The sequence below is a fragment of the Orcinus orca genome, chromosome 18, assembly GCF_937001465.1.
Source record: "Orcinus orca chromosome 18, mOrcOrc1.1, whole genome shotgun sequence".
NCBI classification, from domain to species: Eukaryota; Metazoa; Chordata; class Mammalia; order Artiodactyla; family Delphinidae; genus Orcinus; species Orcinus orca.
The window spans coordinates 70755233-70770820 of record NC_064576.1 but is presented as its reverse complement, the minus strand read 5'-3'; the positions used below and the strand labels follow the sequence as shown (position 1 = coordinate 70770820).

Genomic DNA, 15588 nt, shown 5'->3' with positions numbered 1-15588 from the left:
GTATGTGAACACATACCCAGTAAGTAAGCTGCTTAATTTCTAGGCTTCTGTGTCTGTTTAAACACCTTGTTTTAGTGTTTAATATCTAATATACGTGAGGAATGTCTTCTTGGAAGAAAGCTAAACAGCTTTGGAAATTGGAAAACTTCTAGAACTCTAAACCAGGCAGGTGGGTTTTAAAGGATAGAAGGGATCAATGTAGTCAGCCATAAATTTGCAAACCTTCACTAAAAAAGGCAAGGAAGCAGTCTTACATTTCTTTTCCCTCCCAGATAAATGGTGTTGACATGGAGCCACAAACCTTGGCTGACCGGAACAAATGGCACTATTTGCATTCACATAAAATGGAAAACACACAAACTATTCAGTTCCCAGTTTTAAGACGGCAACATAAACCAGAGAGAGAAAACCCTGTCTCCAGACTTCCTTTTAAAATACTTGTAGCAGCTGTTGTAAGGACAGATGACCATACTGGCCTCGTGCGTTCAAGGTTAAACCTCCCAGTGAGCATTCAAGTTTATTAGTCTCAGAACAGCAAACATTCATTCAGCACCTGCTTCTCTATATTCCCCACATTGTACTGGTATCCCTAGGGCCTGGGACTGGTCTTCATGCAATGTTTAGCAACTGGGTGAACGTTGCATGTCCATGTGGAAGATGCTGGTGTTCATGGGGTGCCTGGTACACTCCCGGGCACAGAGTGGGCATCCAAAAAATATGACGAAGTATGAATGAGAACATTGATGTGACCTTCAGGAGGTCACGGTCTAAACTCAGGTGAGCATTAGCACTTGGTCCCGCCTCCTTCCTGGGAGAAAGAAGTGTGTCAAGGCTTGGGGGAGGCAGAGCGGGTGCAGGACCCTCAGAGGGGGCTGCAGTTCTTCCTCTGTAATTGCTTCCTTTTAGGCCACCATCTTCCCGGCTGGGGAGGGACAGTCACCTGGGGACAAGAGGGACTTTCCAAAGGAGGTTTCTGTGGTCCCTCCACCCTTCTGCATTTTAATGTAATTTATTTTTTATCAGACTTTTGAATAAAAGTCCTTCCCTCTTCCATTATGGTGAACACTTAAAATTACATTTATACAGAATTACGTTTACACAAATTTCTATTAAAAGCCAAATTCCAGGCCTAAGCTATTGGCCAAATTCCATTAAAAAAAGATTATGAAGTAAATTAGTTGAGCTGATTAAAAGCACCTTCATCAAAGTAGAACATTGGTGCCAACGATGTTGAGTTGAATTATTGATTTTTTTAATATAGCAGATGGTACATTAGCAGGGAAGAAAAGTGATTCTCCTTCCCCTCCTCTGCCGCCCATTCCCTCCCCCCGCCCCCCCCCCCACAACCGCTTCACTCTGGGGATAAGAAGGGGCACTAGAGACTTACTGGCGACCACGGAAAGGGAGGTGATGGAGTAAGGTGGGAGCGCACGAAGGCAAAGGATGGGGCCTAGGTGAGGGAGAGGAAGGAAAAGGAGGGGTGGAGACCGCAGGGAGCAAAGGTCAGATGCCTGGAAGGAGGGCGCTGTCCCCGCAGAGGAGCGGCCACCTCGACCCGCACCCCGGCCGCGAGCCAGGCGGGCGCTCCCGATACTGGCCGCCAGAGGGCGCGTCCGGAGCCGGCGCGGAGCTGGGGGAGGGAAGAGGGGAGCCGGCGGAGGAGGGTCAGCCGCGGCGGCAGGGGCGGCGGCGGCAGCGGCGCAGCTCCGTTCTCCGCGCGTCTCGCGTCCCCGCGTCCGGACAGGGCGCGCAGCCCCGCCGCCGGGATGCGGCCGCCTGCCCGCCGCGGCCGCCGTCTGGCGCTCCCGGCACTGCTCTCGCTGCTCACCTGCTCCCTGGGTAAGTAGCGGGCGGCCCGGGCGCGCACGGGAGAGGCGCGGGCTCCCCGGGAGCAGCCGCCCGCGCCCCGCGTCCGCGCCGAGGGAAACGCCGGGCGGCCCAGCCCTGCCCCGCGGGCGCCCGCGCCCCGCCGCGCCCACGGCAGCGCCCTCTCGCGGCGCCCCGGCCGGACTCGGCTCCCCCGGACCTTGGGATCCAAGGGCGCTCCTTCCCGGCCCCTTTCGGCTCGCGGGGTCCCGCCGCCGCCGCGGCCCGACTCGCGTCTTCCCTCTTTCTTCCGCTGCGAGCCGGCGGCCGGCCGGCCGGCCGGCCCGCGAGGGCGCGGCGCCCACCCCCACAGGAAGCGCGGAGTAAACGCAACTGCGAGAAACTTTGGATGGAGGGAAGCGGCGGCCGCGGGTCCGCCCCCTTGCCTTCCGCCCGCGTCCCCCCGGCCCCCCCGGCCCCCAGCGCGCCCGGCGCTGGCGGCAGAGGCTGGAGGCGGGCGAGCTCCGTGGCCCAGGTCCCCGCGCGCTCCGCTCCGCCCCGCCCGCCCGGCCCGCGAGGGCGACCGGTGGTGCCCCCAGGGCTTCCTGAGCGGTCTCGCGGACCTGCCCTGGCCCCCTCGGCTGGGATGCCCACCGGGCACCAGCCCCTTCTACGGATTCCTTGACCAGGAAGGGAGGACCGGGTGTCCGGCTGGGCCTCCGTGTATCGGTCGTGCCTCTGGGGAGGCCGTGGGGAAGCCTTCCCGAATCTTGCGTCTTCATGGGGGAAAATTAGAGAACACTTCTGCAAACGGTGCTTGTCTGCTGCTGCTGTAATGCCCCTTCCGTTTTTTCTTCCATGCTCCTCACAAGAGCGTGCTCCCTCCCTTTATCATAAAATAATGTGATGAAAGTTTTTTAAAAAAATCATTGCAATTGACTTTCACGATGAGATGTGTTCAAGTTTGGAGGAAAAATTATTCCTTTTCAGTGTTCTCAGGGTTGTTGTCTCTTTTATCCCAGACTTTTGTGTTTCCAGCCTGTTAAGAGGCAGTAATTTCAGATTTTTAGATATGGCAGACTGGTGCAATTTAGAAAAAGACATAGCGTCATTGTACACTGCTGTTTTGGTAGCCCACCGGACAGCCGTTTTGATTTGGACTTAAATTCTCCCAATAAGGACTTTAATCTGTGTACGCCTGGCATGTCTATAGGAGCTCAGTAAGTGTGGGAAAATCGAGTGAGATTAATTGGTAATTGTTCAGATGCGTGATTAAGTAAGTAACAATGTAATTAAAAATGTTTGGGCACCTTGGGCAGAGAAGGCTATAACTGACGGTGGGGAGCAACTGAACTTGGCGGGGATCTGCTTTAGTGGAAGAAAGAGTTGCATTGCTTGGGAGGGGGGCGGGCAGCCCTGGGAGAAGGGGAGGTTGGAGGGGTGGGACGGGGGCTAGGGGACTCCTGGCTGCATCAGTTGGCCTGCTGCCTAGACGTTTTGCAACTCACCAAATGGGGTGGGTGGTAACTGAAATTGGTATTCTATTTATAGCCCTGCACTTTGTAAGATGTACTGGGGATATAATATACGTATATAATATATTCACTATACAGGCTGAAGTGCACACTTGTGTTGCTATGTGTATGTATTTTTCACTGCACGTAAGGGAATATCTGCACTGTCCACCCTTGGTGTAAGGGAGTATCTGCACTTTCCACACTTGGTAACACATTAAAGGACGTAAAGAATGAACTAAAATGTCCACATATTTTTACAGATGTCTGTTAGCCTTGTGAAGTTGTCTTAGGATAAGCACAATAAGTAAAACATAAAACCTATTAAGAGTTCCCCGGGAGACATTTGGCTTTGTGAACTAGCTTTCATGGGTTGGTACAGAGAGGAAACTGTATTCTTCTAGGTCTGAAGTAAATCTTGAGTTCCTTTTATTGAGCTCTGCTTTGATGTAGTGGAGGGGCACCAAGAAATAAAAAGCTGTGGTACTCAGTCTTTTTATATCTTGAAATCAGGGTTCTTAGACTCTTGCTGAAATAGAGAACATGATAGGAGTTCCAAGGCATGTGAACAATCCGGACAGAGTAAAGATACCTTAAATATTCCCTTATAAGGCAGGGTGGGGGCTGACTGTATATAGTTTAGTTTTCCCACAAATTGTAGTATATTCATTTGAGCTTTTAGAGAAAAGTCAATATAGAACGTTTATCTTAAACCCATACGGTTATACAGACAAAATCCACTGCAACTTCAGTTCTGAAGTCCAAAGCTAGTACTAGCCTCAGAAGATTTATTCATGCCTCTAGGTCAGCCACTGTGGCTTCTCGTTGCCTTGAGTCTCAGTTTTCTCATATAAAACAGGAGGCATAGACTAGATAAAATACTAGAACTTTGCCATCTCTTACAGTTTTAACTGATTCTATTGTAGCAGAATCTGCTACCTGCCCCTCCAAAACCCTTAGTTCCTTCTTTTCCTGGATGAAAAACCTCTTAGATAATCAGCACTGTTATGGACTGAGTTGTGTCCTTCAAATGCCTATGTTGAAGCCTTGATTCCTAATATGACTGTATTTGGAGAGGTGCCTTTAAGGAGGTAATTAAGGTTAAAAGAGGCCATAAGGGTGGGGCCCTAATGCAATAGGACTGGTGTCCTTATAAGAAGAGGAAGAGATGCCAGACAGGCTCAGAGAAAAAAGGTTGTATGAGGACACAGTGAGAAGACATCCATCTAAAAGCCAAGGAGAGAGGTCTCAGCAGAAACCAACCCAGCTGGCACCTTGATCTTGGACTTCTAGCCTCTAGAACTGTGAGAAATAAATTTCTGTTGTTTAAGCCCCCCAGTCTATGGTTTCTATTATGGCAGCCCTAGCAAACTAATAATACAGGGGTAAGGGGAAGGGTGTAGGAGTGGTAGTGGTGGTGGTGGTGGTGGGGGCAGTGTGTCTAGTGGACAACATTTTTCATTGGCCCTTGCAAACAGCGGTAGCCAGTGAGCTATCTGTAGAGCTCTTTGGGTGCGTCTCTTGGTAAAGCTTATTAAAGGTGGCTGACCCAGCTGAGATGCAGGTCCTCTGCCATTGTTTCCTTCCCATGGCCTATTATGTGAATCTAATGGCTGGAGCTACAGTGGCCATCTTGTGACCATGAGGTGACCTTGAAGACAGAAGCCAGTAGTAAGGATGGTAGAGCAGAAAGGATGGTACCCCCTGGGTGCAAGGTGGATGTGGGGCACTGTGCTAGGCCAGCATTGCCTATTTCCACACTTGTATTGCATTAAAGAAAAAATCTGCCTTGTTGAAGCCTCAGTTGTTGTTGGTGGGGGGGGTTATTACATGCAGCCAAACCTAATTCTAATTGATGCATCTGTGAAGAAGCTTATTTGAACCGGTGGTCAAATAATAGATGTTAACGTTTGTCTTTCGTATCCCTGTTTCTACTCTGAGTCAGGATTATATCTCTTAGCACCTGCCAAAATTAGGGATGATTTTTCATTCTGAGCCAGGTCTCGCTCTGATTCTTTTCATTGCAGTAAGCCAGACATTTTAGGACCCCAAGAGTCACACCTGGCTCCAGGTTGGTTTGTGTTTTTTTATTTTGGATTTTTAAGCCCTCCGTTTATTTCCTCAGCAGTACTCAGATATTACTGGCACAGATTTTAACCGTCTGGACGGATTCTCTGTTGTCCAGGTAGTCCAGGCCCCCCAAGCTGGCATGGCCGGCTTGCTCATGGACTTGACCCAAGGGAGTTGGCCGGTGGCCAGTAGTCAGGCTCTGGGGAGGCGGGTGGTGGAAGGGGAGGGAGGAAGAGTAGCTGTTTCACGTGGGGGTGGGGGAGGGGAGGAGATGTCCTGACCCTCTTGTTAACTTCTTCTGAGGAAAACACTGTGCGCCCAGTACTGGAGCAGGTCGTAATTACTGATCTCATTTGGACCATTAAGGGCCAGGTGTTTTGCTTTTCATTAGAAACATAAAGCAAGCCTCATTTGCAACTGTTACCCGTTTTGCTTCCTTGTAGCATTACAGGTAGTCCATCCTGGTGTTGAGCAGATTCTTGCTGAAGAACAATATACAGGAGTGCTAATTCCATCTTTCCAAATATAAAGGAAAAATGATGGTGGGTATCAGGGGCTTATCAGACCTCTTATTGGTCGAGAGTCTCTCTTAATGTCACATTTCAACAGTCTGATCACTAAGCTCCTCCCAAAGAAAACAGATTCAGTGTAGGTGCTGATTTGAACTACTGGAACGTGTTAATAACTTAAATAGTATTAAAAGGAAGAGCTGTACTCACAGTTTCTTCATCTATTCCGAAAGTGTCGAGTACTGTCTACTATGTGTCAAGCCCTGGGGTTGACAGGGCAGGAAGGAGACCCATCTAGTCTGTCCCTACCCTCGTGGAGCTCGCAGTCTTGAAGGGGACCTTGAACACGAACTGCACCAGGAGTAGAATTGCAGCCTGCCCGGTGCTGCGGTGACGGTGTCTAGGGCTCTGTGCTAAGTGTTGCGGGGACGGTTGTGGCTTTTTACCTGGAGTCTGGAGCAGTGGTTCCCAACAGGGGGCCATCTTGCCCCCCAGGGAGCGCTTGTAGATGGCTTGTAGGGGCTGGTTTGGCAGGAGTGCTGGTGAGTGGCCTGCAGTGCACGGGACAGCTGGTGAGTGGCCTGCAGTGCACGGGACAGCTCCCACTGCAAAAGAGTCGATTATCCGGTCAAATCATCAATAGTGCTGGGCTGAGAAACCTTGGAGTTGCCTGTTTTCTTTTTTTTTTTCTTGCCACATCGTGCGGCTTGTGGGAACTGAGATCCCGGACCAGGGATGGAACCCAGAGGGCCCAACCTTGAAAGCCCGGACTTGTAACCACTAGGCCACCAGGGAACTCTGGAGTTTCTCAGGGAAGGGCATCAGAGCTCAGACCCAAAGGGGAAGCAGAGATCAGGTACCTGGAGGGAGGGAGGGAGGAGGGGAGCACGCCCGCAGGGGCAGAGCTGTGCTGGAGGAAGCTGGTGGAGAAAGACAGGACTGGAGAGGGGAGGGGCTGAACGGTCAGTCGGGGCCGCTTATGCAGGGCTGTGAAGGCGAGGGGAGGAGTTCTGGGCTTTGTCCTTAGAGTGGTAGTGGGTACTGCAGGGTTGTCTTAGGAGAGTGACAGTGATTTGACTTCCATTTTAAGAAGCTCACGCTCGTTAGAACAAGGATGGGAGGGGCCTGTGTGGACGTGAGGGACCAGTGAGGAGCCCACGTGAGAGCTGATTAAGAGTCTGGGGCGCGGTGGTTGACTGGTCCAGTGGGCTGAGAGGAGGGTCAGGGATGTCATAGGTTCTTGCTCTGAGCTGTAGGTGGAGAGTGCCTCTGTTTACTGATACAGGCACTGATGGAGAGGGACCAGATTTAATCAAAAGAAGAAATTTTTTATTGTAGTTAAATATATACAACATAAAATGAATCATTTGAACCATTTTTAAATGTACAGTTCTGTGGCATTAAGTACCCAGATGGTTTTCTAAAATTTACTTTTAGTTTTAAGGGGAGCTGAGGATGATGAGTTCCATTTGGTCAAGTTGAGTTTGGGGGTGCATGTGAGATGCTTAGGTACCACGTCTGGTGGGCGGTTAGTTCTGCGGGTCCGGAACTCAGAGGAGAGGTCAGCTCAAGAGAGATTTGGGGGAAATTTGAGTTTTTTGTTTGTTATTTTTCTTTCTTTCTTTTTTTTTTTTTTTTTTTTGCGGTACGCCAGCTTCTTACTGTTGTGGCCTCTCCCGTTGCGGAGCACAGGCTCCAGACGTGCAGGCTCAGCAGCCATGGCTCATGGGCCCAGCCGCTCCGCGGCATGTGGGATCTTCCCGGACCGGGGCACGAACCTTTGTCCCCTGCATCGGCAGGCGGACTCTCAAACACTGCACCACCAGGGAAGCCCTGTTAGTTTTCTTTCTTAAAGAAGAGAGCGTTGATTGACAACATAAATTTATTTAAACGTTTACTCAAAATGTATGTGTACTGAAGATTTGGAAGAAGTTGGGGAAGCAAACAGTCTATCTGTAAAGCTGATATGATGTAAAGCTGTAGGTTTAGACAAAACAAATGAGTTAAAGTATCATCAAATAAGATTTGAATGCATCTCAAGTATAGCAATGCTGGTCTCTCCAAGGGATATGACTTGCTTCCACTCATAAAGGAATATTTTATGATCTGAAGAGGTGATGTGTTTTGGTTTACATCATTGCTTCCCATAAGAAGCTCAGGGCCCTTTGCACATCACGCTGAATTTATCTTCTCCGGATCCTTGAGGGTGGATATGCAGGAGTTTGCTTTTCATTTATGGAATGAAGGAAGTAAAGGAAGATAAATGGCTAAAGCCTGTCGGGAGAAAAGCCTTGTTCCGTCCCCTTGAGTGCCAGTCTCCCTGTCCATCCCAGTGCCTGTCAGACTCCAGCACATACGGGAACACCTCAGGGTCTTAAAGAGTCCCCTTTGTTAAGGTCTCCTTTGTTAAAATGCAGATTTCTGGGTCCCAGCCTGAGAATTTTCGGATTCAAGAGAGACAAAATGAGGCCCCATGGTCTGCAGCTTTAATAAGAGGCCAGGTGAGTTGTGTGTGCTGGCAGGTGCAGAACCCTTCTGAGGCCCCCCCCCTGGCCCAGGTGTAAACTGGGACTGTTACTGGGCGATTTTCCTGCAAGTCTGTAGAATGTAAAGGTGATTGCTGGTTGCTTTGTCTTTAAGCTGAAGTCAGGAGCTGTTATGGAGAAAGCCAAGCGTGGAACTGAGGCCTGATATTCGGCAGTCAGCTGTTCTGTCTCTTTGGAAAGGGAACTAGAAACCCCAGAACTCGAACTCAGAAGTCTTCCTCTGGTTCCGGCCTCGTTTGGCAGATTTATAGATGCTGCTGGAGGGACTGTAGTGCGTGGAGCACGAGTCTCAAAAACAGGAGCAGTACGTTGTTGGAGCAGAGATTTTTGGGTAATAGGTGAGTTCCCAGAGGCGCTAGAACATCTCAGGCTGCGGATGCCGCGGATTCAGTGGCACCAGCAGGGGTGCTTTTTAGGACCGGCTTTTTACGTTATAAAATTAAGATACCAAAAGTCAGGCATAAATGATCCTGACAGTTAGCTGCTGAGCGTCCTCTAGCAGTGTACAGGAACTGGACGGAGTGCCGACTCCCTTGGGTTTGTGTATTTGCTCTCCCGGAGCCCTTGTGTGTGTTCTGGAATGGGCCGTGTGATGCCCCTCACCCATGACTCCGCCTGTGGAACGTGCTTTACGAATCTCTCCCCAAACTCTGAGTTAGAATTTTCTTGTTTTCAGATCCTGAGCGGCATATGGGTTTTCGTATCATCTGTTTAAATGAGATACGAATCAAAGAAGCCAAAGATCTTTTCCTTCCTAAAATATATGGTTATTTCCTTTTTCTTTTTCTCCCTCCCATTTACTGTCCTTCCTGTGCATATGCTTACCCTCTGGCACATAGAATATATTGGTCCTGGCAAACGTCGTTTCCAAGTGAGGAAAAATCTGTATTCCAAGCTCCACTTTCCCACTGACTTCTATGAGGAAACGGGGGACGTGTTTCAGACGGAGCGAGCCCAAGCGCGGGCAGCCGTGGGCTGAGTGTCGGGGCTGTGTGCTCCCTGCCACGCCTCTCGTTACTTCTCCCAACTGGCTGCATCCTTTGTAAGTGAACCCATGGAACACCGCAGAGGGGTTCCCGACACGGAATGCCATCCACCTCTCCACCTGCTGTGGTGGCAGAATTGTGCTGGCGTTGTCCCCAGAGCGGCACATCTCTTTCCCTGAGAGTTTGCTGTTGGTACCTGGCACCTGAGCAGACGGCTCAGCTCCAGCTCTTCCCGTAGGCCAGGCATGGCCCTGGACGTGTGCAAGCATTGCCTTAGACCTCCCCGGTTTAAATTCCCCCTGTACAGGGAGGGAGGCAGAAGCTCCCAGAGGCCTCGTTGCTGAGCTGCTCAGCGGCAGGTTGGATGGCGCGTGGTGTGGGAGTTAAGACTCCATGTGTGAACAGGGTGCTGCGCTCGTCCTCGGGGTCACGCGGGACCCCCGCAATGCGGCGTCTTCCCTTGTTCTGTGGAGCTCTCACGAGAGGGCTCCTTCAAAGGACACCTTGAAAACGCCTTACACGCCTGCCTCCTCCTCTCTGCCTGGCCGTGCCTTTTTGTCTCCTTTGCAGTTCTGCCCCTGAGATATCGGGGCTCCCCCGCCCCCGTCCTCCCCGTCCAGCCTTGCGCCCTCAGTTCCCTGGCTCGTGGACACACTGAGCGCGGAGGCTCCCCTCACGCCTCTGCGCCGCGCGGCCCCCTGGGGACCAGGCTGCCATGCGGTGTGGCCACTTGAGTGCCCGGCAGCACCTCGGGAGATTGGGAACCAGACTGAGTTTTCCCACAATCCACTCACCGCTCGTTATACTCCAGCGTGTGACGGGCACCCCAGTCTGCCCGCCCCTCGGATCTGAAACCCGGAATTACCTACACTCGTCTCTCTGCCCGCTCCTTCCCTGCCCTCATCCACCTGTAGGGTCCGTCTCAAGGTCTGGAAATTCTGCCTCTTCAGTATCTCCAGCTCCACTCTCGGTCCCCACTTCGCTCTGCGCAGGCGCTGCCTCGTCTTAATTCAGTCCCTGACCTCTCATTGCCTGGCTCCGTTACCCTCCCAGCTGGCATGCGTGTGTGTCTTTCTTTGTCCCTCCACAGCCCACCCCACACGCTGCCTCTGGAAACTTGTCTAGGGCACACACTTCCACATGGCACTCCCCTCCTTAAAAGCGTCTCAAAGCTTTTAATGGCACTCAGAACAAAACCGGACTCCCTAGCGCTAACCCCTTTCCCGTTGGCCCTGTCATCCCCAGCCTCACCTCTGGCCCCAGTCACACCCTCCCCCCCAGCTGTCCACGGCCGGGTCGCTCCCCTCCCCCTGGCTGTCCACGCCCGGGTCGCTCCCCTCCCCCCGGCTGTCCACGCCCGGGTCGCTCCCCTCCCCCGGGCTGTCCACGCCCGGGTCGCTCCCCTCCCCCCGGCTGTCCACGCCCGGGTCGCTCCCCTCCCCCCGGCTGTCCACGCCCGGGTCGCTCCCCTCCCCCGGGCTGTCCACGCCCGGGTCGCTCCCCTCCCCCCGGCTGTCCACGCCCGGGTCGCTCCCCTCTCCCCTGATGTCCACGCCCCGGTCGCTCCCCTCCCCCCGGCTGTCCACGCCCGGGTCGCTCCCCTCTCCCCGGCTGTCCATGGTCTGGGCACACTGGGCTGTGTAATGTGCTTGGTGTGCAGAAGCCTGTTTCCAGGCCTCCTCCTCTGTGCTGGAAGTCTCTGCTGTCTGGAGTTTACTTGCTCAAGCCCCGCGTTGAGCTTGCTACCCTGCTTGGTCCTTTGCCCTCCCTCTTCAGGGGCTCCCTTGGCAGTGCCATTAGAACAGCTGCCATCAGAGGGTGCCCATCTGCACTTGGTCGTTGGTGGAGAGACTTGTCTGTCATGTGAGACCATCAGCTCCTTGGGGAGCTGCTCATTCATCTTCTCCCGGCTGCTGGCATGACACGTGGCTGTGACACATGCAGCCACTCTTTGATTTTCTGTTGAACAAACAATAGCATAGATGAATAATGATAGTGACAGTAGCTGCTAACACCCAGAGCCTCAGCGTGTGCCAGGCCCCGTTCTGGGCCCGCTGCATGGGCTTCACCACCGGATCCTCAGCTGCCGGCAGCTGGTTCTGCCCTCTGTCCTCGGCCCTGCGTAGGGATGGGCCCTCCATCCTGTGGTTGGGTGCCCCCTCCTCCCCCCGACATGTCCACAACCCTGGAGACAGTGGATTTGTCAGAGGAGGATGAGGAAAGCAGGCCCTGCCCCAGTTCCTGGACCAAGCGCGTTTGTTTCTGTTCCCTCTGCTGCCAGGGATTATCTTCAAAGCAGGTAGTTGGAGCAAAGTAAATTGGCTGCAGACCTTGCATCCTGGAGCTTCAGGCCCCTTCAGAGGAGCTGCGATTAAACCTGGAAGCCCTAGGGAGCTTGAGTCGCCTGGGGCAAGGCTGTGCCGCTGAAACCTGTTCAGTGAAGTAGGTCGCAGCGAAGAAAGGACCGGGGGGAGCCCTGAGCCGGGGGGGGGGGGGGGGGCGGGCCTCCAGCTGTGGGCTCCCAGGGGTGTGGTGAGCTCCGATCTGTCCGGCCTGGCTCAGATCCCTCCCTCCCGGCTTGTGTGGAGGACCCACGACCACCCGGCCCCACCGCAGTTGATCGTTTGTTTCCTCTTACAGCAGGGCCACCGCCAGCACCTCCTGAGCCTTTAGTCTATACTGAGCCCTCGCTGGACACTTTCCGCCTCGTCTCACTTCATCCCGGCAGCTCTCCTCCGAGGGGGTCATTTAACGTCTTACTGCTTTCGTATTTTGGTGTTTAATTTGGTTTCTCTGATAAATGTTACCGGGAGAGCTTGGGAGGATAAGTCCGGCACAGGAAGGAAACGGGAGTTAGGAGGCGCAGTCGCCTTCCTGCCTGGGCTGGTCCTGCTCCCTCCCTTCTTCCCTCCCAGGAACAGAAGACCCCGTAGGTTAGTGTTGCTTAAGTCATTGCAATGAATTCCTCTCCCGTTTTCTTGCACTCGAGGGCTGGGCTGGCCTATGAATCCTAGGCCCAGGTGAGCTGTACAGTTTGATTTATCTCTCGGGATAGGTGTGCTAAGGCACATTAGCTGGCTTGAATCATTGAAAGTTCTCCTGAGAAAGGTCTTATTTCTGTTGCCTGCCCTGATTTGCACTTTAGATATAGTTCCCTGGAGCGACTCACAGGAATTCATGTTGAAAATAGAAAAGGGAAAATGACTTTTAAACAGCAGTTTGGCATAGAAGAGCTTGATTTACCTTCGAGTATTACTCCAACTGCGCATCAAGGCCAAGCTTTCAGGAGTAATTTTTTTCCCCACTGAACCTGGAAATTATGAAGCCAGACAGCAAACACGGAGCCTCAGGCCCCCCCCCCCCCCGGCCCCCGCCATGCTCTGTGAGATACCTACTCTGTGCTCTTGTTAGCCTTGTTGAAGGTGACAGGTCTTTCTTACCTCACTTGCTAATTTTTCTCACTTTCCTCCTCTGTCAGCACCATTTCTCCTTCATTTCCACGAACTGCAAAAGCTGGCATTCTGTTGGTAGGAATTCTGTAAATGATTAATTATTTTCAATTTGGATTTGTTAATGGTGTAGCGTATTCTGTGCCTTCAAAATGCATTTGGTTCCTTGATGATTTCTTTTGTTTTATGTAGATTATGGAAATGCAAAGATAAAACCAGCTAGTATTTTTTTTTAATATTCATCTAATGGGGATTATCTTGCCATATTATGATTTGCTCTTCTGCCTGAAAGTAACGGTATTTCTTCTGTTACTGCTTTAAATATTGTATAATTTATTTCCATCGTGGGAAAAAGGAGTTCTTAATTTCACAGCAGAGTGATAGGGAGAAATATGTTTTGTTTCCCTTTTTGTAGAAAGATATTTTACCATTAGGCCGGTATATTTTTGGAGAGAACTAAAATCTAGTTTACCCTTCCCTCAGTGCAGCCTTGTCTGAATAAAAGTATGGTGTCTTTATTCCATAGAGACAGGGAGGATTTGAGGAATTCACTTGATTTCAGGGCAACATCTTTCCTCTCTGTAATTTCTACTTTAAACAGTAACACTGTCAACTAATATTAGTTGCTTATTTATGAAAGGTTATGTGTTAGTAATATTTAGAACCAACACCAACTAAAGACAGTTTTTCTTCAGTACAGAGTCTGTGTTCTGAAGGGCAGGGGCTTTTGTGTTGACATACTCTTCTTTTTCACATAGCTACCTGGCTTGGCAAAAAAGTGAGGTAAGACTAACCCTGGTTATTAGCTGAGGGGTCACTGAACTTGTTAAATTGGGAAAGTTATTTTTCTTGATAAAAGAGGAAATTCTAACCCAGAGAGCTTTGACTCTCCATGTTTGGAATAAGGCATTGATGGGTTTGGGGAAGATGGATTTTTGAGTGTCAGGTCCTACATTAGATTGACCTCAGTTTTTATATCCCGCAAGTTGCTACAGTGTTCTGTTTTCTGGAATTCTGTGATGCTGAGTGGTGTTGATGTGTTGCAACCTTCCTGTATGATGTTTATTAATAATTCTATTTTTGGGGCTTCCCTGGTGGCGCAGCGGTTGAGAGTCCACCTGCCGATGCAGGGGATACGGGTTTGTGCCCCGGTCCGGAAAGACCCCACATGCCGTGGAGCGGCTGGGCCCGTGAGCCATGGCCGCTGAGCCTGCATGTCTGGAGCCTGTGCTCCGCAACGGAAGGGGCCACAACAGTGAGAGGCCCGCGTACCGCAAAAAAAAAAAAAAAAAAAAAAAAAAAATTCTATTTTTGAGACCTTCTTGAGGGTTTTAAATGTGCATGCTAGTTTAGAGATAAACAAAAACAGAATATTAAATACCCAGAAGCAGAATTTAAATGGTGTTTGAGGTTAAATCTCTCCTCTCTTCTTAGAACTTAATGAATGATTTGGGCTCTGCATTTGCCTTGGCGTGTGTGTGTGCGTGTGTGCATAAAAAGTGAGAAAGCAGATCATACCCTAGTGAACATAAATTAAATGGGGGCACTAAGCTCCTTTGTTCTGCTGGGTTGGCCATGTTCGCTGTAAGGAGGAGACAGCCCTGAAGTGATGGATTGGGAAGACTTGCATTCATTCGTTCAGTCACTCATGTGGGTAAATATTTATTGACCTTCTTCTGTGTGCTGGCTGTGTTCTAGATTTGGGGGCAAACAGTACATAAAACCACATTCCTAAGGAAGAAAAGCCCATATTCCTGCCTTCATGGGGCTTACATTAAACTAATATATAAGACAAGCAGTAAACAAATAAGTATATATTATGTCAGTGGTGGTAAGGGCTCTGGAGGAGAATAAAGCAGAGGCAAGGGCGGGGGCAGTGGTGGGCTTTTCTCTCCGGAGCCACATACAACACCTGCTGGCATCTCAGCTCCCACAGAGAGGTTCATTTGTATTTCACCCTGCCTTCTGAAATGTCATCCTGGAGGTGGGAATGATTAAACCACGTTAGTCGTTTGCCTCTTAGCGTGAATATGTGTTAGATTATCTCCTTTGAGCAAATGTTAGTTGAGAGAGAATTTGAGGTAGTGGATGTCTGGGGATAGGGTGGGAGGGATCAGAGGTATCGGGATGGGTGGCGTTGTCTCCTGCTTCTGAGTAGGACCTCCTGCTACTCAGGGACTACACCCAACGCCCATGGGGCTTGCACTGCATTACTGCTCCTTGGAATTGCCTGGCCAGCCCTTCAGTACCTTCCTGCTCCATGGCATTGCTCGTTTTTTTTCCTGGGAATGCTAATTGGAGAAAGCAAACTCTACGAAATGCTTTCCTCTTAGCTTTTCAGGAGAAGTGCACTGTAAAATTAAGGCATTATTCTTTGTCTGGTTAACCTTCCTGACTGTTTGGTTTATCATTTTGCTTTCTATTTTCCACATGTTACTGTCAGGTTACTATTATTATGATTTTTAATGTGGAGCCTGGATGTGTCTCTAGGGATATCTTTGTCTATTTACATGCTCCGACTCGAAACATTAAATCATTCTAAATGGGGAATGATTCTAATTCCTCTCGCTCCCCTGGCCCCATGGCTTCAGCAGGGTTCTGGTAACGCTCCCCTGCGTGCCTGGAGCAGTATATGCAGCGCGCTGCTGACCCGAAACCGCTGAGACGGAAAGCTTGCCCCAGATTTAGCTCTGCGGCCCGCCAGGCTC

General features: G+C 50.9%; 1 protein-coding gene across 1 annotated transcript in view; it reads left to right on the top strand.

The window, feature by feature from the left end:
- The first annotated feature begins 1621 nt into the window (after positions 1 to 1621).
- B3GLCT (beta 3-glucosyltransferase) overlaps positions 1622 to 15588 on the top strand; it is a 108987-nt gene continuing 95020 nt past the window's right edge. Inside the window, exon 1 of the mRNA XM_012538951.3 lies at positions 1622 to 1839. Coding sequence (XP_012394405.1) covers positions 1767 to 1839 — 73 coding nt within the window. The 5' untranslated portion in view covers positions 1622 to 1766. The remainder of the gene's footprint in view (positions 1840 to 15588) is intronic.